The sequence below is a fragment of the Corythoichthys intestinalis genome, chromosome 22 (assembly GCF_030265065.1).
Source record: "Corythoichthys intestinalis isolate RoL2023-P3 chromosome 22, ASM3026506v1, whole genome shotgun sequence".
NCBI lineage: Eukaryota > Metazoa > Chordata > Actinopteri > Syngnathiformes > Syngnathidae > Corythoichthys > Corythoichthys intestinalis.
The window spans coordinates 24,317,934-24,340,206 of record NC_080416.1 but is presented as its reverse complement, the minus strand read 5'-3'; the positions used below and the strand labels follow the sequence as shown (position 1 = coordinate 24,340,206).

Genomic DNA, 22,273 nt, shown 5'->3' with positions numbered 1-22,273 from the left:
GTGACAATCTAATATAAATGCTCAGAAACATAACCATTTACTGTTGCGCAACTTGATGGGACTGTCACGGATTGTGAATCATTTCATTTTCTATATGGCATGTTCTAAAATGCATGACTGTATCATCTAAATCCTATCCAAAATGACACAAATTGTTCAATATATTTCTCATACGAATAAAACAGATTGGAAATCCGTAGCTTCAGCTGCTAGAAGAAGAAGGTGGTGGGAAGATTGGGGGCAGGTGGATGGAGGGCAGAAAGGAGGCAGAGTCTGCTCAGCTGAGAGCAATGTCTCACCAAGGTAGCAGAATTTGTTCATTAACGAACACACAGACATCAGAGGGACAGGCCCGAAGAGGTTCTGCAAACATACCTCCCCGCCCGCCACGGCTCTGCCTATTCCAGACTCCATGGCTTGTTTTTTTTGCCAGCGGACCCTCGTAAATCTCAGCTGTGGCACCGCCGCAATGTGACCTGTTGCCATTTTTGTATGTTTTTTTTTTTTTTTTTTAAATAACCATAGAATATTAGCAGTGTTATGACAACCTTATAGTCAGAAATGACCTTGTTTGATACTTTATATTAGTGCACATTGATTAAATCGACCAAGTATTTAAAGCATCATGAGTGTACAGTTAATAAACTTAATGTTCTTTTTTTCCTTTAACCATAACTGAAGGCCAACATCCTCAACATGTGTCTATGTTGGACCTCCACACATGGGTGTCAGGCACACTCTGTCAAAGCGTATATTTGGAACACATACACAGTTCCAAGTCAAACTTTCAGTTGGCAATTAGGTAAGACCAACACAGGTTCGAGGAGATAGGCCATTATTTTTTAAAGGGACAAAAGGCCTCAATTGAAAGTCAGCCACGGGTAGGACTTAACTACAGATGGATGTTTACAACGCCAGCCTGAGTAAAGAACAACAGCAAACATCCTCCCCACAAAGTCGGGACAAGTGCTTTTAAACATCAACAGACAAAATGAAGCTAAGTGAAAGTAAAGCTCTCAGTAAGTGTGTTGATTTTGTTATTAACCCTTTCAGGGACACTGGTCACTATACCTGACAGCTATTCAGAAGTTAACACTTATAGTTGTGTTCAAAATTATTCAACCCCCACAGCAGATAAATATTTTTGCAAGTTTGATACTTATTTTTCATCTTTTTTATAATCACATTAATTAAATAACGACATGTGAAATACACAAATACAACTGAAATAACAAAAATACTATTGGGAATATTCCAATTTAAGGCCTTTCTGTGATTACTTCATTGACAAAATTATTCAACCCCTCAGGTATGTATAACTTTAGTACAACATGCTTTGCAACAATAACAGCTTTTAGATGTGAAGCATAACTTGACACAAGTTTCTTGCAGCGATCCACAAGTATCTTTGCCAATTCCTCACGGGCAAAGGCCTCCAGTTCATTAACATTTTTGGGCTTGCGTGCTGCAACAGCCTTCTTCAATTCAATTCAATTTTATTTGCATAGGCCTAAATCACAACAAGGTTGTCTCAAAGGGCTTTGCAGAGGCAATATGATACACAATCAGAAACAGCAAATGAAGTAAACAAAGATGAATAAATAAAGTTCAAGTCCTGGGCATCCCCCATCGTTGGACCCTCCTTCTTCAAGTACCACCAGAGATTTTCAATAGGATATAATGCAATGGCCACTCCAGAATCTTCCAGCACTTCTTTTGAAACCAAGATATGGTAGATGTTAAGGTATGCTTAAGATCATTGTCCTGTTGGAAGGTCCAACCTCACCCAATCCAAGATCTCCTGGTAGTGAACTGAATTCATAATACCTTGCATACGCTGAAGATTCCCTGTACCTAAAGAAGCAAAACAACCCCAGAGAACGACTGACCCCCCACCGTGCTTCACAGTAGATAGGGTGTTCTTTTCTTCATAGGCATCGTTCTTTCACACGTACCGTTGATCCATTGGCCCAAAAAGTTCCAGTTTGCTCTTGAATAATTTTGTCAATGAGGTAATCACAGAAAGGCCATTAACTTGAATATTCCAAAAGATATTTTTATTTCAGTTGTATTTGTCTATTTGAGATGTCATTATTTGATGTGACTATAAACAAGATGAAAAATAAATGTGAAACTTTCAAAAACACATACACACTCTACTGTGGTGTTGAATAATTTTGAACACAACTAAGATTTTTAAACCTTTATAGAGCAAGTGACTATGTTTGGTTATTTAGAAAACTTAAAATATTGGCAATTATTATTATATACAGTATATACATATTTTCTAAAGTATTAATCATTGTTATTCAATTATTTAGAATTATAAATACAATTATAAATGAATACAGCGTTAATGAAAATAGTTAATTAAATTATAATTAACAAAAACAGATACACAGTGATTAAGGCATCAAGTAATACTCTAAAGGTGATTTTTTTTTTCCCGCCATCATCCTGGTGTTTAACACATTGCATGAGATTGATGGTGCCAAATGTCCAATTCTTTTTAAAATCAGGCTGAGAAGGCTCGTGTTTCAGTGCCATTGACAGTGCTGGACGTCCAATCCATTTTGCTTAGGAGGGGAGAATGAGCAAACTATTCAAATTGAATGGACGGCTATCCTATTGCTGTCAATGGTAGCCAATGAGCTAAGCAAGTGTTTTTTGGCGATTCAAGTACAGTAATGCCTCACCTATCGCTGTTAATGGGGACCAGAACCAACCGTGTAAAGTGAACAATCGCGAAGTAGTGTCACCTCTCCATTTTTCAAAATATATATATTTTTTTGTATACTGCATCTATATCAATAAGTATTTAAACTCTATAAATGCACCTCGTCCTTAAAACACAAAGAATAGTTTGAAACATGTAAATAATATATCAATATAAATTAAATAAAGCATAAATATGTACTGTACATTCTCTCATATGATACGTGTGTGTGTAAGTCTACATACATAAGTAGATGTAAATAAAGTGTACATATATATATATTTTTAGTCTTTTATTCTAATAAGATTTAAAAATCCACGATTCACTGAGGGTGTGAAAGTTCAACTGCGAAGTAGCGAGGGATCACTGTTGTGCAAAATTAAGATAAGCCGTTAATTTTTTTTTTTCAAATATTAAAAAGAACTAGGCCTGCAAGCAGGACTGAACGGGCCCTCGCAATCTAGCGCAACTCGGACTATGTGCAGGTCAGGGTGGTGGCAGATCCTCCTCTCTAATCATCTCATTAGAACCTAACAAGCTCGAAAGTCGCCTCTTTACATTCACACACCTAACAGATTAAAAAAAAACCTAGTGGAGAGAGTACTACAAAAAAGGAGGTACTACTGAGCTGTGCAGCCAAGCCCTTATTCAAAACCAAAATTAATATTCTAACTGGGCCAATTCGACCAAGTGTGCCAAATATTGTGGCTCTATAAGCTGCCTGAGTCTCTGAAAAAAAGTATTTCCTTTAAATGGCGAATAAAGGGTCGTCACGGCAACAGACAGAGACACGTGGACATGGGCCGTAAATAAGTATTTTAATAGGTCTTGAAACTACAATGACCAACCTGAAAAGAACTGGACATCTATTGGAAAAACGAGTGACTTTCTATTGCCACTAGTTGGCGCTGTAGGGTTGATGCAAATGACCCCTACAAGGCCCTTCAGGGTATGACTCTCAACAAGCACGGGAAGTTTGGCGCAGATATGTTGTATATCTGCCGAGTTATGACTGTTCAAAGTTTTTGGAGAGAAAAATTGTTGACAGTCATTTTCACTTTCCTGTTTGGACCCCTCCGCTTCAACGAAACTTCAATATTTTTTATCAGGCACCTGAAGACAGGTCTTAAGGCTTCCCTTATGCAGCTTTGAGGTAGATTGATTTTTTCCCTTTAGAGGAGGAGTGTGTCCCGTAAAAAAAGGGCATTTCCTGTTCCCACTAGGAGGCGCCAAGCACAAATGGTAAATTTTCAATCCAGTCCTGCTCAGGCTGGTATACCTCACACACATGCCAGATTTAAAATAGATTGAACGTTGTATGAGGGAGTTATCAGTCATTTTCCGAATTCGGTGTTTTGGCGAAAAAATGGCCGACTTTGGCACCCCGCCCAGGTCAGGCCCGTGAATGAAAACACACCATTTTGATAACTTAAGATTTCATATGCCTCATGAACAGTCTCGCCAATTTTGAGAACGATCAAACTAATTCCCTAGGTGCCAAGGTGTAAAATGTGCACACTGTAAATCGATAAAAATTTCACATTCAATCCAAAATACCCGATTTCCTGTTGGGTTTGGAATACGCATGCAAGAGACTTTTTGGAGCAGTTTTGTACAAGGTATCGACTCTCCGAATTTCATACCTCTACGTTGAAAAAACCTAAATGGAGAGGCCTTTTTGAAAATTTCAAGGGGGCGCCACTGAGCCATTTTGTTACATGTTTTTGTAACGTTGCAAGATTATTGAACGTTATCCAAAGCCACATGTATGTCCAAATTTTTGTGAGTTTTCGTGCATGTTCAAGCCTCCAAATGTAAACTCCTACTGTGAACCCATGAAAATTTCACATTCGATCCAAAATACCCGATTTCCTGTTGGATTCGGAATACGGGTGTAAGAGACTTTTTGGAGCAGTTTTGCACAAGGTATCGACTCCCCAAATTTCATCACTCTATGTTAAAAAAACCTAATAGGAAACACCTTTTTGAAAAATTCAAGGGGGCGCCACTGAGGCATTTTGTTACATTTTTTCGTAACATTGCAAGATTATCGAACGTTATCCAAGGCCGTATGTATGTGCAAATTTTTACGAGTTTTTGTGCATATTCAAGCCTCCAAATGTAAACTCCTACTGTGAACCCATGAAAATTTCACATTCGATCCAAAATACCCGATTTCCTGTTGGATTTGGAATATGGGTGCAAGAGACTTTTTGGAGCAGTTTTGCATAAGGTATCTACTCCCCAAATTTCCTTGCTCTATGTTGAAAAAACCCAATAGGAAAGGCCTTTTTTAAAACTTCTTTCTGTCGCCACTAGTTGGCACTGTAGAGTTGATGCAAATGACCCCTACAAGAACCTTCAGGGTATGACTCTCAACAAACACGGGAAGTTTGGCGCAGATATGTTGTATATCTGCCGAGTTATGACTGTTCAAAGTTTTTTGCGTGACAAATTGTTGACGTTCATTTTCACTTTCCTGTTTGGACCCCTCCGCCTCAACGAAACCTCAATATTTTTCATCAGGCACCTGAACACAGGTCTTAAGGCTCCCCTGATGCAGGTTTGAGGTCAACAGATTTTTTTCCCTTGGAGGAGGAACCTGTCTCGTAAAAAAAGGCATTTCCTGTTCTCACTAGGGGGCGCTAGACCTAATGGGTAATATTTCAATGCACTCGTGTTAAGGGTGGGATACCACACATACATGCCAAATATGAAAAAGATTGAACGTTGTGTCAAGGAACTATAAGTCATTTACTGAATTTGTCATTTTGCCGAAAAAATGGTCGACTTTGGCACCACGCCCAGGTCAGACCCGTGAATGAAAACGCACCATTTTCAAAACTTAAGATTTCATATGTCTCCTGAACAGTCTCACCAATTTTGAAGATGATCCAACTAACTCCCTCGGCGAAAAGGTCTCAAATGTGCACCCTGTAAATCGATAAAAATTTCATATTTGATCCAAAATAACCGATTTCCTGTTGGGTTTGGAATATGCGTGTAAATGCTTTTTTGGAGCGGTTTTGGACAAGGTATAGACCCCCCAAATTTCATTGCTCTACGCTGACAGACCCTAATGTTATAGGCCAATTTTAAAATTTCAAGGGGGCGCCACTGAGCCATTTTGTTATATTTTTTTGCAACGTTGCAAAATTATCGAAATTTACAATTTTCCGGACGTATGTGCAAATTTTGGTGACTTTTCGTGCATGTTCAGGCCTCCAAATTGGCCGTTTTCATTTGCCCTGAAAAAAAAAAATAAATAAATAAAAACTAGGCCTGCAAGCAGGACTGAACGGGCCCTCGCAATCTAGCGCAACTCGGACGTCATGCAACTCGGACAGTGTGCAGGTCAGGGTGGTGGCAGATCGTCCTCTCTAATCATCTCATTAGAACCTAACATGCGCGAAAGTTGCCTCTTTACATTCACACACCTAAGAGATAAAAACCCCTATTGGACAGAGGACTACAAAAAAGGAGCGAATAAAGGGTCATCACAGCAACAGACAGAGACATGTGGACATGGGCCGTAAAATAAGTATTTTAAAAGGTCTTGAAACTACAATGACCAACCTGAAAAGAACTGGACATATACTGTATTTTAAAAAATGAGTGACTTTCTATTGCCACTAGTTGGCGCTGTAGGGTTGATGCAAATGACCCCTACAGGACCCTTCAGACTATGACTCAACAAGCACGATATGTTTGGCGCAGATATGTTGTAGAAGTTATGACTGTTCAAAACTTGTGGTGAGACGAAATGGCTTCAGTCATTTTTACTTCTCCTGTTGGACCCTTCTGCTTCAACCAAACCTCAGTATTTTTCATCAGGCACCTGAACACATGTCTTAAGGCTCCCCTGATGCAGGTTTGAGGTGAATAGATTTTTTTTCCTTGGAGGAGGAGCCTGTTTCGTAAAAAAGGCATTTTCTGTTTCCACTAGGGGGCGCTAGGCCTAATGAGTAATATTTCAATGCACTCGTGTTAAGGGTGGGATGCCGCATATACATGCCAGATATGAAAAAGATTGAACGTTGTTTCAAGGAGCTATTAGTCCTTTACTGAATTTGTCATTTTGCCGAAAAAATGGCCGACTTTGGCACCACGCCCAGGTCAGACCCATGAATGAAAACGCACCATTTTGAAAAGTTTAGATTTCATATGTCTCCTGAATTGTCTAACCAATTTTGAAGATGATCCAACTGATTCCCTCTGTGACAAGGTCTCAAATGTGCACCCTGTTAATTGATAAAAATTTCACATTCGATCCAAAATACCCGATTTCCTGTTGGGTTTGGAATATGGGTGCAAGAGACTTTTTGGAGCAGTTTTGCACAAGGTATCGACTCCCCAAATTTCATTGCTCTACGTTAAAAAAACCTAATAGGAAACGCCTTTTTGAAAAATTCAAGGGGGCGCCACTGAGCCATTTTGTTACATTTTTTTGTAACGTTGCAAGATTATCGAAATCCACACAAAGCCGCATGTATGTGCAAAATTTGGTGAGTTTTCGTGCATGTCCAGGCCTCCAAATGTAAACTGTACTAGAAATGGACAGAAATTTCACATTCGATCCAAAATACCCGATTTTCTGTTGGATTTGGAATATGGGTGCAAGAGGCTTTTTTGAGCAGTTAGGCATAAGGTATCTACTCCCCAAATTTCATTGCTCTACGTTGAAAAAAACCAATAGGAAAGGCCTTTTTTAAAACTCCTTTCTGTCGCCACTAGTTGGCACTGTAGAGTTGATGCAAATGACCCCTACAGGACCCTTCAGGGTATGACTCTCAACAAGCATGGGAAGTTTGGCGCAGATATGTTGTATATCTGCTGAGTTATGACTGTTCAAAGTATTTTGCGAGACAAATTGTTGACGATCATTTTCACTTTCATGTTTGGACCCCTCCGCTTCAACGAAACCTCAATATTTTTCATCAGGCACCTGAACACAGGTCTTAAGGCTCCCCTGATGCAGGTTTGAGGTCAACAGATTTTTTTCCCTTGGAGGAGGAACCTGTCTCGTAAAAAAAGGCATTTCCTGTTCTCACTAGGGGGCGCTAGGCCTAATGGGTAATATTTCAATGCAGTCGTGTTCAGGCTGGGATACCGCATATACATGGCAGATATGAAAAAGATTGAAAGTTGTGTCAAGGAATTTTTAGCCATTTACTGAATTCGGTGTTTTGCCGAAAAAATGGCCGACTTTGGCACCACGCCCAGGTCAGACCCGTGAATGAAAACACACCATTTTAGAAACTTAAGATCTCATATGTCTCCTGAACAGTCTGACCAATTTTGAAGATGATCCAACTAACTCCCTCGGCGAAAAGGTCTCAAATGTGCACCCTGTAAATCGATAAAAATTTCAAATTCGATCCAAAATAACCGATTTCCTGTTGGGTTTGGAATATGGGTGCCAATGCTTTTTTGAAGCAGTTTTAGACAAGGTATAGACTCCCCAAATTTCATTGCTCTACGCTGACAAACCCTAATGTTATAGGCCAATTTTAAAATTTCAAGGGGGCGCCACTGAGCCATTTTGTTACATTTTTTTGCAACGTTGTTAAATTATCGAAATTTACAATTTTCCGCACGTATGTGCAAATTTTGGTGACTTTTCGCGCATGTTCAGGCCTCCAAATTGGCCGTTTTCATTTGCCCTGAAAAATAAAAAAAAAAATAAAAAAAATAATCCTTTGCAAAACAATAGGGCCTTCGCACGCCTAGTGCTCGGGCCCTAAAAAATAATCCTTTGCAAAACAATAGGGCCTTCGCACGCTTAGTGCTCGGGCCCTAAATATACTTATTGTTAAAAGTCTGGGCATTAGGGCTGCAGCTATTGATTGGTTAAGAAATCTATTAATCTATCAATTAGCTCAAATATCGGATTAGGAACATTTAATGCGTTGAAAAAAAATATTTAGGAGATGTAAAACAACGGCTTGCAAAGACAGCACTTTTGAAAAAGCTTTAAATGCAAATACAACATGAAATTCAGTGTTTTTTTTCTTTCTTGAAACTATGCAGAATTGCACTTTCATTTCACAAGAGCAATAAATGCATTTAAAAATTAATTAAAATACCTGAGCTTAGCCTTAAACATTTATTTTTTTTAAATTAATGAGGATCGAAGTACGACAAAGACCAATTGGCTAACTTGGACAGCAAAAGTCTAATGTTTTATTTTTACAATGCTCTTAACAACTCGTTCAAACATATATTCCCACAAAAATTGCGAAATATACCTCTAAATTACAAACGCATAAACAATCATATGATGCCAAATAAAAACCTACCATATGTTGGTCTTAACAGGGAGCAGCTGGACCCAGCCATGTTAGATGAGTTGTCATATTCACTGTTGCCACTAGAGTGCAGCGTATCCAGCCAAATGAATAAAACTAAATGCAAACACGTTCTAGGCAAACCATTACACCATCCACTCTAATTAAACGAAACATCGAAGCAGCAAAATTTGATTGAAAGCTTATTTCCAAATCAAACTACTCAAGTTAATCAATTAATCATTGCCGCACTACATGGTATTTTTTCAATATTTATGTATTAATGTGAAAGATCATTTAAATAAAACAGGATTTTTAAGTGATTTTCAAAATTTACTTTTAAAACGTGTTTAAAGAAACATTTTTTTGAATTTGTAATTTGTTATGAATTCATTTTTTAAATTTTCTTTACAAGCATTTGAAAACAACACATTTTATTTTATTTTAATGTTATCAGCATTTGTTTGAAATTTAAATACTACTGTTATTTTGCCATGAAATTAAAGAGTTTTAAGAAACATTTACGGTCATTTATTCTTAATTCAATCATATATTTTATTATATAATTAATTTAAGTGTGCAATGAATAGACAAACAATATTCAAAGTTTGATACTTGCAAATGCAAAGCATAAATTATACATTTAAAAAATCATATCGACATCATCATACTATTCTCAAGCTACTAGAAAGTAAACATCAAATAATTATGTGTTTGTAAAGATTTACTGGCTAATATCACTCTGGCCCTCATATTGTAAAAGTAACAGATGTCCACGGGCGTGTTTTGGAGTCACACGTGCAATTCCACACACGAGGAACACTTGCTAGCCGGCATAGGAGAACGCACGTCGGCCCCTTGCCGCCGACTGTAAGCAAAGTGCCGCGGAGGCGAGAGGAACATTTTAGCAGTGGCGCATGATAGCGTGCGCAAGAGTGAGAAACAAGACTTTTAACTCGTTGGGAGAAACACACCGGGTTGGGAACCGCGTGTCAATGGTGGCGTTCACATGAGAAAGGAGGAAAGCGTGCTCTTGTTTGTATGCGATATATTAGGGAAGGACTACCATTCAATGCTGTCTTAAGCAAACCAAAACCCCAAAGATGACTTCAATTTTAAAATTTGTGTTCAAAATCAGTTCCCTTGAGATTTTACTTACTCTAATTAAACTGCAGGGGTCATTTAACATGCTATAGTTTGCACATCTTTGTCAAAAGGAGAACTTTGGTGAAAATACTTTCCTCCAATATGGTAAATGGGGTTATATTTGTATAGCGCTTTTGAGAATTTATACTTTGAAATGTGTATTAAAGTTATGTGCAAACAGTACCCTTTTCTGAGAATTCTATATTAAAGACACTAGAGGAAATAAACAGTTGACCCCATTGCTTTATTTAAAAAAAAAAAAAAAAATTAACACCAAGCAGACAGAGATGAGAGTTACTACATGATACCTGGATGTGAATGAAAACATAACGACTTGAGGGGCGGCCAGGCATCATGGTGGACACTCACACATACACACATACATACGTAGCCAATTTCAACTGAATTTAGCTTTGGAGAAGTCCATCTCTGGGTGCTGAGCCATGAACCTGTAGGCAAAGCGGGACAGTTAGCACCCCCCCTTGAGTGCGTTTAGTGAAAAAGCAGCTCACTTTTTAAGGATGTCCTGCTTCTTCTGCTCTTCCGACGTGGGCAGGCCCATGGACTTCTGGCGTTGGTCGTACATCATCTTCTCCACCATACCACGTGTTTCTCCGTCCAGGTCTGACAACTGCATCAACGGGAGAATGCAAATGCTTTCATTTAGCTCATTTGATATTGACAGCGATAGACCCACCTTTCCAGTTCAAATGGATTGGACAGCTACTTGTGATAAACTCATTAAAATTAGCAGAAAACGATGAAAAGAGCACATGATACAGTTAATTTAATGTTTTTCTTGTGATATGACTATTATCCAAAGATTTTTTTAATCCTTGTGACTGTTTATTGCAAGCAATAAATCTGTGTTCATGGAACAAACTTTGTTCCTGTAGCATTAACGTTTTTCTCGGAAAATTATGTATTTTGTATCAAAACATAATGACTTGTTTGGTTTGTCTGACTTTGCTTTACCTTAGTTTACTCATTTGTTTCCTTTTTAGTTTACTCATTTGTTTCCTTCACTCAGTAGGCCATTGAATGCAAGAGATAAAGTGATAATGACGACCCCATGTGGACAAAATTAATAACAGCACCTTATATGCACGTTATTGCATATAATTATACGACTATGCAATAGATAGACCTATTTTAATCGTGTAATATTACAAATGCTAACATGAAGTATTGCACAACCTTCAAAAAATGTTTTCCCCCCAAAAATAACTAGATTTTTTTTTTTTTGTGCTAATGTTAACACAAAGTGCAAAAGCACATTAGCCTAAGGAAACTAGCATTAAGCCCCTGAACTATTTTTAATATGTCCGTTTTACCCTGGAGACGCCCGTTTACAGACACCGTGCAACTGCTTTTGTTTCAACCCAGCCATAAGTATTTATATTTATTATCGAAATGTCTATCATTTTTAGCTTAGAATCATTAATTGATGTCTTCTATTTAGTTAAAAGAAAAAAAACGACTTTAAAAAATTATTGACTCGCATTTTCTAAACTTTTAAACAAATTACGTCACAATGAAAAATATAGCATCTGTAAATAGGTCACGGATATCTACCTCTTAACTATCCCTTAGTTGTTGTTTTTTTTGTTACTGTCGCATTTTCCCCGATATTTTAGATGATAAATAATCCATCCAAACAAAGACAAATGGAAAAAAAAAACATTTAATAAGGTAAATATTTGAAAAGAGAAAATCTCGACTTCTTAATGTCATATCGACCATTGTCATATTACCGTGTTTCACCCATAAAATCCCCAAAAAGTCCAGCTGTGGCCATTCACACCGGTGTCTTGACACTCGGTGAGACATGCTGCATGGAGTTTTTGGATCAAAACAATGTAAGTACGTGATAATCTCTCTTTAAAATCATGGTGTCTTTAATCATACTCTCACCTCGAGTTAGGGTTTAGGGGTTTAAAAAAAATGCCCTCCCATTCACAATTTTTCTTCCCCCACAAAATTGAGATTTTAAGCTTTCCAATATGTATCACACATGCATATAGGACATTTTTGAAATTTGGCCCAATTTGGGATCTCAAAGCGGAACCTCAAGTCACCTGAGTGTTTTTCGCCACATACTCTTTAGCAGTTGGTAAGCAAATTGTCTACTGATTTCTTTGTAGGTTTAACTCATTGAATCGATGATGGCAGCAAGACTAAACTTTAAAGAAACAATATTCATTCTCAAATGCTACTGGAAGAATGAAAATGCAGTTCAAGTGTGAACACCCTGTGTATGTATTTATGTATATACAGTATACATACACACAGGTTATGTTTTTTAAAATGAAGTCACCTTTGAGTTCTCAGGGCAGATCTTCTTGGTGTTTATTTCCTGATCAGTGTCAACAATCCTGCTCCACCATTCCATTTTATTAATCTGTAATTCAACAAAAAAGGTCAGCCATTGTGTGAGCTCCTCCACAATTGAGCACGAGTGTGGTCTCACCTTCTCCAAGTGGACAACCACCACCTTGCCATCATCCAGCAACCAGGAGCTTTCCTCCACCTTCACTTCATTGAAGAGCTGGCCCTCCACCACAGGCGGGTGTCCTTTCAGGCCCACCTTGATGGAGCGCCGCTGGATATCCACCACCACGTCTCGGCCTTTGATGCGGAAGTTGACGTCGAACGGTACGGTCAGCTGCGGGCGGAGAACACAAGCTCTTAGTGCTTCAGCACTACGACTGCGTTTTAGTTCGAGACACTCACATCTAATTCGGACAGCGTCTGAGTCCACTTGTACGTGGGCATGTCAGCACCGTTTCCCGCGTTGGGCTTGAGTTTGTCTTTGTCCTTCTCGTCCTCTTCCTCTGTATCAGACTGCGCGAATAGAAAGTTAAAAGCACAATTGAAAGGGCTCGTTATAATCACACCTCCAAGGAATAATTTGGCTGTATATGGAGATGTATTGAATGAAATAACAAGTGAGTATGGATATTCAAATCCTCACCCCTTTATCTTTGTCTCCTTCGTCTGAATTGATCACCTTCACAGTTTCCTTCTTCATCTCGTCTTTTTTCTTCTAACAACACACAAGCATGACAGTGGAAATAAGCGAGCGAGTGCAAACAAGAATAAAGAGTATCACAAGTCACTACATTTTCCAGTTCTGTCTGAAGTTTCTCAGCTTCCTCATCGGTGAGCTCCTGAATCCTAGGCGCGTCCTGGTTTTTCCTTTTGCGCTCTTCCTCCTCGGCTAGCTGGGCAGCCCGTTTGGCCTTCTCATTCTTCTCCCTCTCTTGCTTCTTCTGCTTTTCTCTGTGGGCCTCCCTTGCCAGCTTGTTTTGGTGTGCGAAAGCATCGGTGACAAGCTAGAAAAATGATGTGATAAGTGAGGATGGGTTGTCAAAATGTTAAGAAGGTAATTTTGAAATGTTCTCACCTTTTCTGCAGCACCCGCATCCCCGCCGGTGAAAAAATCAGTCTTGCGCCGCAGGAAACTGAAAAATGTATTTATTAACTAGAAACAAAAGGAGACATTTTGTAAAATTATTTAACTAAATTTCAATTTCAAAATCTCCGCCTCAGCTCCTTCAGTAGTTTACAATTTATTACACAGGCAACAAAATGGCTGACTATATTTACTTTTTAAAGACATTCAGATATTTGTAAAAGGTGCACCAACTTATTTTTCATTCTCAATGTCATTTTTAAATCATATCAAAAGAAATAATCAATAAGCTGTCACGTCATGGATTTTATGACATGCGGTGTACGCCGTCTAGCTACCAGCTAACCGGATTAGCATCACCGTTAGCGATTCATTAAGCGTCCTCTTTAATACCTCGTGTACTCCACCCTCGTGCTGCTGTGCCATAACAAGCAACATTCCGTCATACTTCTCCTCGTCGTCGCCCATTATTGTTTAATTTTAAATGATGGTGGAAACGCGAAAAGTTCAATGCTCCAATCCAGACAAGCAGCAACCACGGGAGGCCTGCGTTGTGTTGCGCTACTCACTTCCTGGAAACAAGCCCCGCCTTCTTAGGAAACAGTCTAATCGGAGGGATGGATTATAATTGACAGCTGAGATAACCAATAAAGGATAGGAATAAAGGATATGCTTGGAAAGAGACCTGACGTCGTAACTAGCTAGATTTTTCGAGAGAAATCGACTTTTAGTTTCATTTTATTGCATTTATTTTTCCAGTTTACACAAAACCGAAGCCATAATGTGTACGTAAAAATTCCTGACCATAACTATTGAAAACACAGCAATATTGTATTAAACAATTACTGAATTTAGTTTTTGATACTTCATGGAAACAAGCCCGTTTTTACTGGGATGCTTGGTGTATCAAATACAGTGATCCCTCTTTTTTTCGCGGTAAATGGGGACCAGAACCCACCACAATAAGTGAAAAACCGCGAAGTAGCCCCCCCCAAATATAATAAAATGTGTGTTCAATGTATTAATTCACATTTATCATTGGAAAGAGATACATATAAGACATGTTTTAATTTTTTTAAACCAAAGTATTTAAAAAAGACACATAGGCTATACATATATATATACGTTAGTGATTTTTTTTTAAGCAATTCAAATGTAATCATTATCATAAGTTATAAACATGTTACTGTCCCACCGAATGCCCCATTGAGTGAGTCCACTCAAATACGCTCAAGCAGCTCACTTACACACAATGAGGTGCCACAGCAACTGTTTCACAAGTTAAACGATTTTGACGCCTGCAGCGCTTTGGAGTTTCAGCTTACAAGCGTCTCTGGCAAGATCAAACCTTAACTGTCTGTCAACCATAGTTAACTTTAACAAGCAACTCCAGTGCACTGCCTGACCAAGAAAAGCGGCAGGAGCGAAAGTGAGAGACTACGTGATCGTGTCGGGACAGCTCTATAAAATACTGCATTTATTTATTTAATTTGAAAAAAAAAAAAAAAAAAAACGCAATGGACTGCGGGACGGAAGTTTGAAGCGCGAAGTAGCGAAGGATCACTGTACTGTATGTATAAATTCTAGTAAAACTAAACTGAAAAAAGAACATACAAAACAATCATTCAGCGATATTTACCTCACTGGATTTATTTCAGAGAACAATTAATTATGATTAAGAAAAAAAAAAAAAAACAATTGCAATAAGAGTGTGATCTGCATATTTACCTCACTCATTAAAAGAATAAAATTACAGGCAATAGCTTAGGGGCACAATTCCACAATAAGCACCTGATTAGAGGACGCAAAAAGAGGCAGGTGGAACTTTTTGTGAGGCAAACAGTTACAATTTCTTATACATTGCATGTGTACGTATATTCAGAAGAGAGTTGTTAATCCACAGGGATAAAAAACACATTCAAAACGCCTTTGGATGTTTGCTTCATTTCCACTCGTTAGGATGATTATCACGAACAAGGCAACTCCCTTCATTGCAATAAGTATCCTATATGAATGCAACAGCCGTGAGATGAGAAAACACATAAATTAGATTGAAAATCATTGAGAATTTCTGGTTACGCAGCGTTCCACTGCAATAGCAATTCAGGTACACAGGAAAATATAGCAAATATTGAAACAGAGAGCCCTGAGTTCACTTGTGTCCTTCTCACGCAATTCCTTTCAAAGAGTAATCGCTATTCATCTGTTTCATATTTGCAACTTAGAGTTATTGGTCATACAAATATTTACCGTAACTAGAAAATGCACTTTCTCTGACTGTGGTGCTTCTTGGCTTCCACACATATTCAGGTTACTTCAACACCGCAGGACCTGCGTAAGTTGAGGACACCCTCCTGTGTACGGATTCATGTTCTGACGGACGTGCGAATGAGCGGGAAACCTGACGAGTCCGTCTCCGTGTTGGAGGGCGAATAACTCGTTGACGTTGAGTCGGATGTGCGACCTGGGGAAACGAAACACTAGGTTACAAGAGGTTGAAACATGGTGAGTGGCTTCTATTAGCCAAAAGTAGTGCCGTAACGGTCAATCGATTAACTCAAGTAATTCGATCAGAAAAAAGCTTTGAATAAAATTTTGTTGCTCCGAGGATTCTATTAATTAGAATGACTTTGCATTTACAGTCATTTTCATTTGTTCATAGATAAGCCACACTGGACTTTAAGCCACAGCTGTTCTCACTGTATTATGGGATATCTAAACCGACGATATTAATCGATAGCACTTTATTTGACAGCGGCATCATACGACAGTCATAAGAAATGAACCACCTTGAACCTTTGAACCAATTGGCTGGAAAGCTTTATTGCTTCAAGAAGCTTCATTTGGTCATCACTGCTCCCTGATGGAAACTGTCAACCTCTGCTGCCATCTGCTGTCAACACTGTTGTTGTCCAACATGATCCTAGCATGCATTGCTACAGATGTAAATGATAGTGTCATGTCATAATTATGACGGTCTTATGAGAGTCTGATGACGCCACTGTCACATAAAGTGTTACCAAACACCATAACTAGCAATAAATGAAACAACTGAACAGTAACTGAATAAATAATTAGCACATAACATGAATTTTGATTGTTATTTACATCTGTAGCGCTGCAATGGATGCTAGGAGGCATGTGTTACCTATCAACCCAATAAATCAATGAATACGCCACACTGGACTATAAGCCACTGGATTCAAAATGAAGGAAAATAGTAGCGGCTTATAGTCCGAAAATTACGGTAGTTTTATTGATTTGAGTGGATACACTTCCCTCAAGTTGCAACAGTGAATATGCCATAACTCGTCTAACATGGCTAAATCCAACTGCTCCCTGTTAAGACCAACATAAGGTATGCTTTTGCTTTAGCTAATATGTTTGTTTATTTGTTATTTAGTTTAGACGTATATTTAGCAGTTTTTTTTTTGTGGAAATCTGTTTTTGAAATATTTGTCAAGAGTTAGCATTTTATAGCATTTAAGCTAGTGGACTTTTGCTAGCAATTGTTCTTTTGTTGTGCTTAGATCCTTATTAATTTTTATGTATTGTTTGAGGCTAAATTCGGGTATTTTTAAATGCATCTTTTGCTCTTGTTAAATAAAAGTGGAATTCTGCATAGCTTGAAGAAACAATCAGGAATTTTATTTTGTTGTCACATTTAATGCTCTTTTGAAAGTGTAATCTTCGCCAGCCAAAATAAATATTATTGCAAGCAAACTTTTGTTTTACATATCCTAAAATTGATCCTGCAACGCATTAAATGTTAGTAATCCGATTACTCGTATATTCGAAGTAACTCATTGATCGATTACCTAAATAATCGATAGCTGCAGCCCTAGCCAAGAGTATGAGGTAAAGGAAGCAACCATTAAAAAAATACAATTTTATTCTACACTATGCAGTGACAATAAAGATTAAAATTAGTTCAACAAGAACGCAATCTATTTTTGCATTTCAAATTAGTTGCCCTTTGTATCAAACAGTAATAGAGAAGTAGTTCTCCGTTGTAGAACATTTGGTGAGTATATATATAAAAAAAAAAACATGTCACGTGATGTTGCCGAAATTGAGGAAACTGTGTTTTTGCTCGTCTTTTCCTATTTTATCGTGTTTCCATATTTGAACATTTTCACAAAACAAGCATATATGATCCATTATGTCCAGTACTTTTCATATGATACAAGAAAACATGGACTCCTTAGTTTCAAAACTTGACGTGATAAAAGAAAAACTAAAAAAAGTTTGGGATTCTGCACCAACAAATTTGTAAAAAAAAAAACAGCTGTCAGACCTGAATAAACAAAAATCGTGTTCCTCAGTATTGTAAATTCTGACTATGGTCGATAGAAAGAACCAATACATCCCCTTTAAGAGTCAATGAGCAAAAGAAAACACACAAACAACAAATTAAAGTCTTATCTTACCTCTGTTGTTCCTCCACATGTCACGGGCACACTTGTCAGAAGACGTTAATTCTGATATTTGGATGTTGGGATTGGATTTGTAGTCATCTTGTAATGAAAACATCACAAAAGGGCAAACAAAACAATGATTAACTTGCAAGGATGGAAAGTCATTCTAAAGTTCAGATAACGTGTATTTATGCATTAGGTGTTGAATCCATTTCAATTTCAATAGCAAAGTAAAACAGTAGAACAATGATGCAGTCTCTTAGCTGCCAGTGACAGTGCTAGATGTCAAATTACTTTTGACTTTAGAAGGAACTTACTGTTATTGCTGCATACAAAAGAGTCGCTCTCCCTCATGGTCTCGTTGCCGCTATCCGTTAGCGTTCTCTCGGGGCGTGAGGCGACCGGACGTTTCTTCTTCTTGCTACGGCGCGTGCTGATGCGGATGATGCCTCGCACCAGCCTGCTCTCGGCCTCCTGCTCGCCCATCTGATGCTCCTCGGCCAGCGAGTTAATGAGCTGGTTGATTTTATTGGTCTTTCGCAAGAACACAGAATCCGTGGTGCAGCGTGCCAGCTCCTCGATCTGGTACTCGGTGTAGAGCTCTAGCAGCTTTTTGGTGATCAGAGAGTCCACGTTCTCCTCGTCCTCATCCCCCCAGTCGTCCCATTGTATGACCTCCTGCAAGGAAACATGGCACGGCTGCGTTTGACGCACGTACGTCACAGAGTCAGCGTCGATATAATCTCTCGGGCTGTCCACTTTGACTCCCGCGAAGCAGACGTCCCCTAGCCAGTCCGTATCATCTTCTTCTTCCTCTTTGTGGTCGGCCGGATTCTCGGCACGAAGACTCAGCTCCTCCGGCTCCTCGCATTCTTTATTTGGCTCTTTGGGACCAAGACATGGCGCTCGCAGGCACACTCTGTACAGGCCGCACGTCAGGACGCTGCACATTAATGTCTTGCAAGCCTTCGGAGAAGCGCATGGATTGCAGTTTTGAGTAGCATTAGGGGGCTCGGATGAGGAAGGGAGGAAGGAATCACATTCCCCCCCGTTTGAGGTTTTCTGAGGGGCTTGCAACTCGGGCTCGATGGGGTCAACGCAGCGCTCTTCGAAGGACGAAGACCCCCTGCTGCCAGTCTGGCTCAGTCCTCGTTTGTAGTTGCCAGCCTTCGAGCTTTCTCTTGCGCTGCCCACGTTGCCTGCAGACATGGCTTACGAGCTTCAAGGCCTGGACACAAATACACAGTGGAAAATATTGAAACGTGAAAATCCAGATTATTTAGACACCAGGAATACCCTCCTCGCAATTTAGTCTAAAAGGAAACCTTAATAACTAATCGATTAACAAGTTCAACAAAATAATTGGCTGCCACTGACGGCGTTAGACGTACAACTAGGCATGTGCCGATTACCGGTTTAAGGTATACCGTGGTATGAAAATGTCAAGGTTTCAAAACCATAAAAATTGTCCGTCATACCGTCCCTACAGTATTAGGTATTTTTCATGTCCCAAAATTGCATGGAGAAATACCTCGCTTGCAGCTGCAAGGCTCAACCCTCCCCCACCGGTTGTTGCTCAGTGTCAGTGAGTAAGCTGTGCAACACAATGGCTGGAAGAGGTCAAAATCCTGAACTTTTTCCCCTCATCGAAGAAAACAAAATCGCTGTTATGGGAATACTTTGGCTACAGAAAAGTTACAGACGGCCGCGGCTTAAAAGAGGAGGGCCAACAGACATGTAGAACATGTTTGCGGAGGGTGGCTGCCGAGGAGGCAATACCTCCAATATGATTTTGCATTTGTACAAAATTAAAGGTTAGTAAACACTGTCATGAAGGTTTCCCACCAGCTACGAGAGTTAACTCCAGCGTGTTTAGTGTGTCTAGCAGTGGTAAAACGTGTGTATAATGTAAACATAATACGAATCATACACACTTGCTTTTTATGTAAAACAATTCAATTATTTTTGGTCTGTGGCTGTAGGTTTAAGCTCACCTAAAGGACTGGATTTATTTTAATTTTATTTAGAATATTTCAGTTATTATTATTACTTTTTTATTTTATTTTATTTTATTTTAACTTAACATAGTACTTACACTTAATGTTTTGAAAAATAAAAATTCTGTTCTATGGAAGTTTTTTTTTCAACCCAGATATCTCAAACTAATATATTTTAGACATGTAATTGCAATTAGTGCTGCAACGATTAATCGAAAAACTCGAGTATTCGATTAGAAAAAAAATATTCGAATTAAGTTTTGTTGCCTCGAATATTCGGTTAATTAAAGTGGCATTGTAATGTTTTATTTGATGAAAGTGTTTACAATTAGTTTATTGATTAGGGTGGATACATTGCCCTCTGGTCTGCGTCATTTCACGTGGCTGAATCCAACTGCTCCCTGTTCAGACCAACGTAAGCTAAGTTTTTCTTTGGGCTAATGTTTTTTAATGCATTCGTAATTTAGTTTATAGGTATATTTAGCGTTTTTTTGTGGGAACCATTTGTTACGAGCATTGGAAAAAAAAGTTTTTATAGTTTTTATATATTTATTTTATAGCATTTAAGCTAGCGGACTTTTCCCATGTAAGTTAGCCAATTGTTCTTTTGCTGTACATAGATCTTCATTTATTTATTTTTAATACAGTTTGAGGCTCAGCTCAGGTATTTTAATTTTTCATGTTCCTTTCCCGATTACCTGATTATTCGAGCTAACTAATTCATCGATTAAACGACTACTAAAATAATAGATAGCTGCAGCCCAAATTGCAATACCGTGATACGGGGATATTTTAGCTGAAGTTTATCATACTCTCAGAATCTCATACCAACACATGCCTACCGGTAAACCATTTAAACCTGGAGGGTCGAATCTTCATGTCCTAATTATGATTGTCTAATGACAGTCTTATGGTGCCACTGTCAAATAAAGTGTTACCAAATACCATAACTAGCAATTAATGAAACAAATGGAACAGTAACTGAAGAAATAGTTAGCACAGAGCACGGATTTTGATCGTTATTTACATCTGTAGCACTGCAATGCATGCTAGGAGGCATGTTGGAAAACAACAGTGTTGACAGCAGGTGGCAGCAGGGGTTGACTGTCAACTCCAAAAGGAGCAGTGATGGCTAAATGAAGCTTCTTGAAGCAATGAAGCTTTGCAGATAATTGGTTTATAGCTTCATGGGGGTTCATTTGATCTTATGACAGTCTTATTAGTGTTACCGATTAATATCTTTTGGTGTAAATATCCCATAATACAGTGAGGACAGCTGCGGCTTATAGTCCAGTGCGGCTTATAGAGCAAAAATTATGGTAATTTGTTTAAACTTTTTTTTTTTTATATTTGGCAAAAATAATCGCTTGCCCTATAAAGGGTTAACTTCAAATGGACCAAATTCTCGTTAAATCAACAACTAAATAGTAAATGGCATTTCTGTAGTCATTCACATTTTCTTAGGGTGGAATATTAATAAACAATTAATAGTTTGATTGTTACACTTTATATTTGGATTTGATTCATTCCGAATAGAAAATGTGTAGTGTCATAATGATGTTTTGTTATTTTTCAAGACCGATCGTCCACGAATGGATTATATTCCATTACGAGTTTTAACAACTATATACGAATAAATATACATCGTCAAGAAGTTTACTACAGTAGAGAGAGAAAAAAAAAGTTGTACATATTAAGCAACATTCTCTTCAACGTATGAAAATAAGTGTCATTTTCATGGCGTCAACGTCACCCTTTTCCTCCATTAGATCACTGACGAGTATCTTAGTATACACGACTTACAATTCAAGGTTCGTCCACGTAGCAACTCGTAAACAATCGCTTCACTCTTCTTCTTTCATTGAACATGTCTTATCAATACTTTTCAAGACGAGAAACTTTGCTCGGTCGTCTTTTGGGGAGCAAGTTTGTCGAAAGTGCACCTGAGTGTCTAGGTGGGAGGTAGCAAAACAGGTAATACGGTAGAACTTCCGCTCATAGCTTATAAAGTAAAATGTAGATAAAGTCGCATAATCGCGTTGATTTGATTGAATAACATAAAAATGATATATTGACTTTTTCGTTAAATAAAACACACAATTGACCATGAACATGATTTCAACATGTTCCTTTATTTTTGTAACATTTTCGACGTAAATTCGTTGGTCAAAACTGCTAATTTGATAGATAACGCCAAAATCGGAAGTAGCATCTTACTATGTTTTATTGGCGTTATGGTAAATTCATAGTATAATATAGAATCTTGTTATTTTGCTACCATGTCGAAAATGTAA

General features: G+C 38.4%; 2 protein-coding genes across 3 annotated transcripts; both read right to left on the bottom strand.

The window, feature by feature from the left end:
• Positions 1-10,374: 10,374 nt before the first annotated feature.
• On the bottom strand, positions 10,375-14,152 carry nudc (nudC nuclear distribution protein). 2 transcript variants are annotated; one of them, XM_057827552.1, is made up of 9 exons: positions 13,958-14,152; positions 13,556-13,633; positions 13,272-13,484; positions 13,124-13,192; positions 12,883-12,993; positions 12,620-12,814; positions 12,467-12,550; positions 10,662-10,780; positions 10,375-10,598 (listed from the first exon to the last, which is right to left on the bottom strand). In XM_057827552.1, the coding sequence occupies exons 1-9, from the start codon at positions 14,030-14,032 to the stop codon at positions 10,547-10,549; spliced, it is 996 nt and encodes a 331-aa protein (XP_057683535.1). In that variant the 5' UTR covers positions 14,033-14,152; the 3' UTR covers positions 10,375-10,546. The 2 variants fall into 2 exon arrangements, with proteins under 2 accessions (XP_057683535.1, XP_057683534.1); XM_057827551.1 differs by having other exon boundaries at positions 13,124-13,195; positions 13,958-14,150.
• Positions 14,153-15,198: 1,046 nt separating this feature from the next.
• On the bottom strand, positions 15,199-21,936 carry LOC130910342 (uncharacterized). Its single transcript, XM_057827549.1, has 4 exons — positions 21,783-21,936; positions 18,300-19,210; positions 17,995-18,081; positions 15,199-16,028 (listed from the first exon to the last, which is right to left on the bottom strand). The coding sequence occupies exons 2-4, from the start codon at positions 19,189-19,191 to the stop codon at positions 15,931-15,933; spliced, it is 1,077 nt and encodes a 358-aa protein (XP_057683532.1). The 5' UTR covers positions 19,192-19,210; positions 21,783-21,936; the 3' UTR covers positions 15,199-15,930.
• Between the last annotated feature and the right edge of the window lie 337 nt (positions 21,937-22,273).

Coding starts and splice junctions, on each gene's coding strand:
- LOC130910342 (XM_057827549.1), bottom strand. CDS start 19,191: ATGTCTGCAGGCAACGTGGGCAGCGCAAGAGAAAGCTCGAAGGCTGGC. Junction 18,082..18,299: donor TTTTGTATGCAGCAATAACA/GTAAGTTCCTTC, acceptor TTTCATTACAAG/ATGACTACAAATCCAATCCC. Junction 16,029..17,994: donor CATGTGGAGGAACAACAGAG/GTAAGATAAGAC, acceptor TCGTTTCCCCAG/GTCGCACATCCGACTCAACG.
- nudc (XM_057827551.1), bottom strand. CDS start 14,032: ATGGGCGACGACGAGGAGAAGTATGACGGAATGTTGCTTGTTATGGCA. Junction 13,634..13,957: donor ACGAGGGTGGAGTACACGAG/GTATTAAAGAGG, acceptor TTTTGTTTCTAG/TTAATAAATACATTTTTCAG. Junction 13,485..13,555: donor ATGCGGGTGCTGCAGAAAAG/GTGAGAACATTT, acceptor TCATTTTTCTAG/CTTGTCACCGATGCTTTCGC.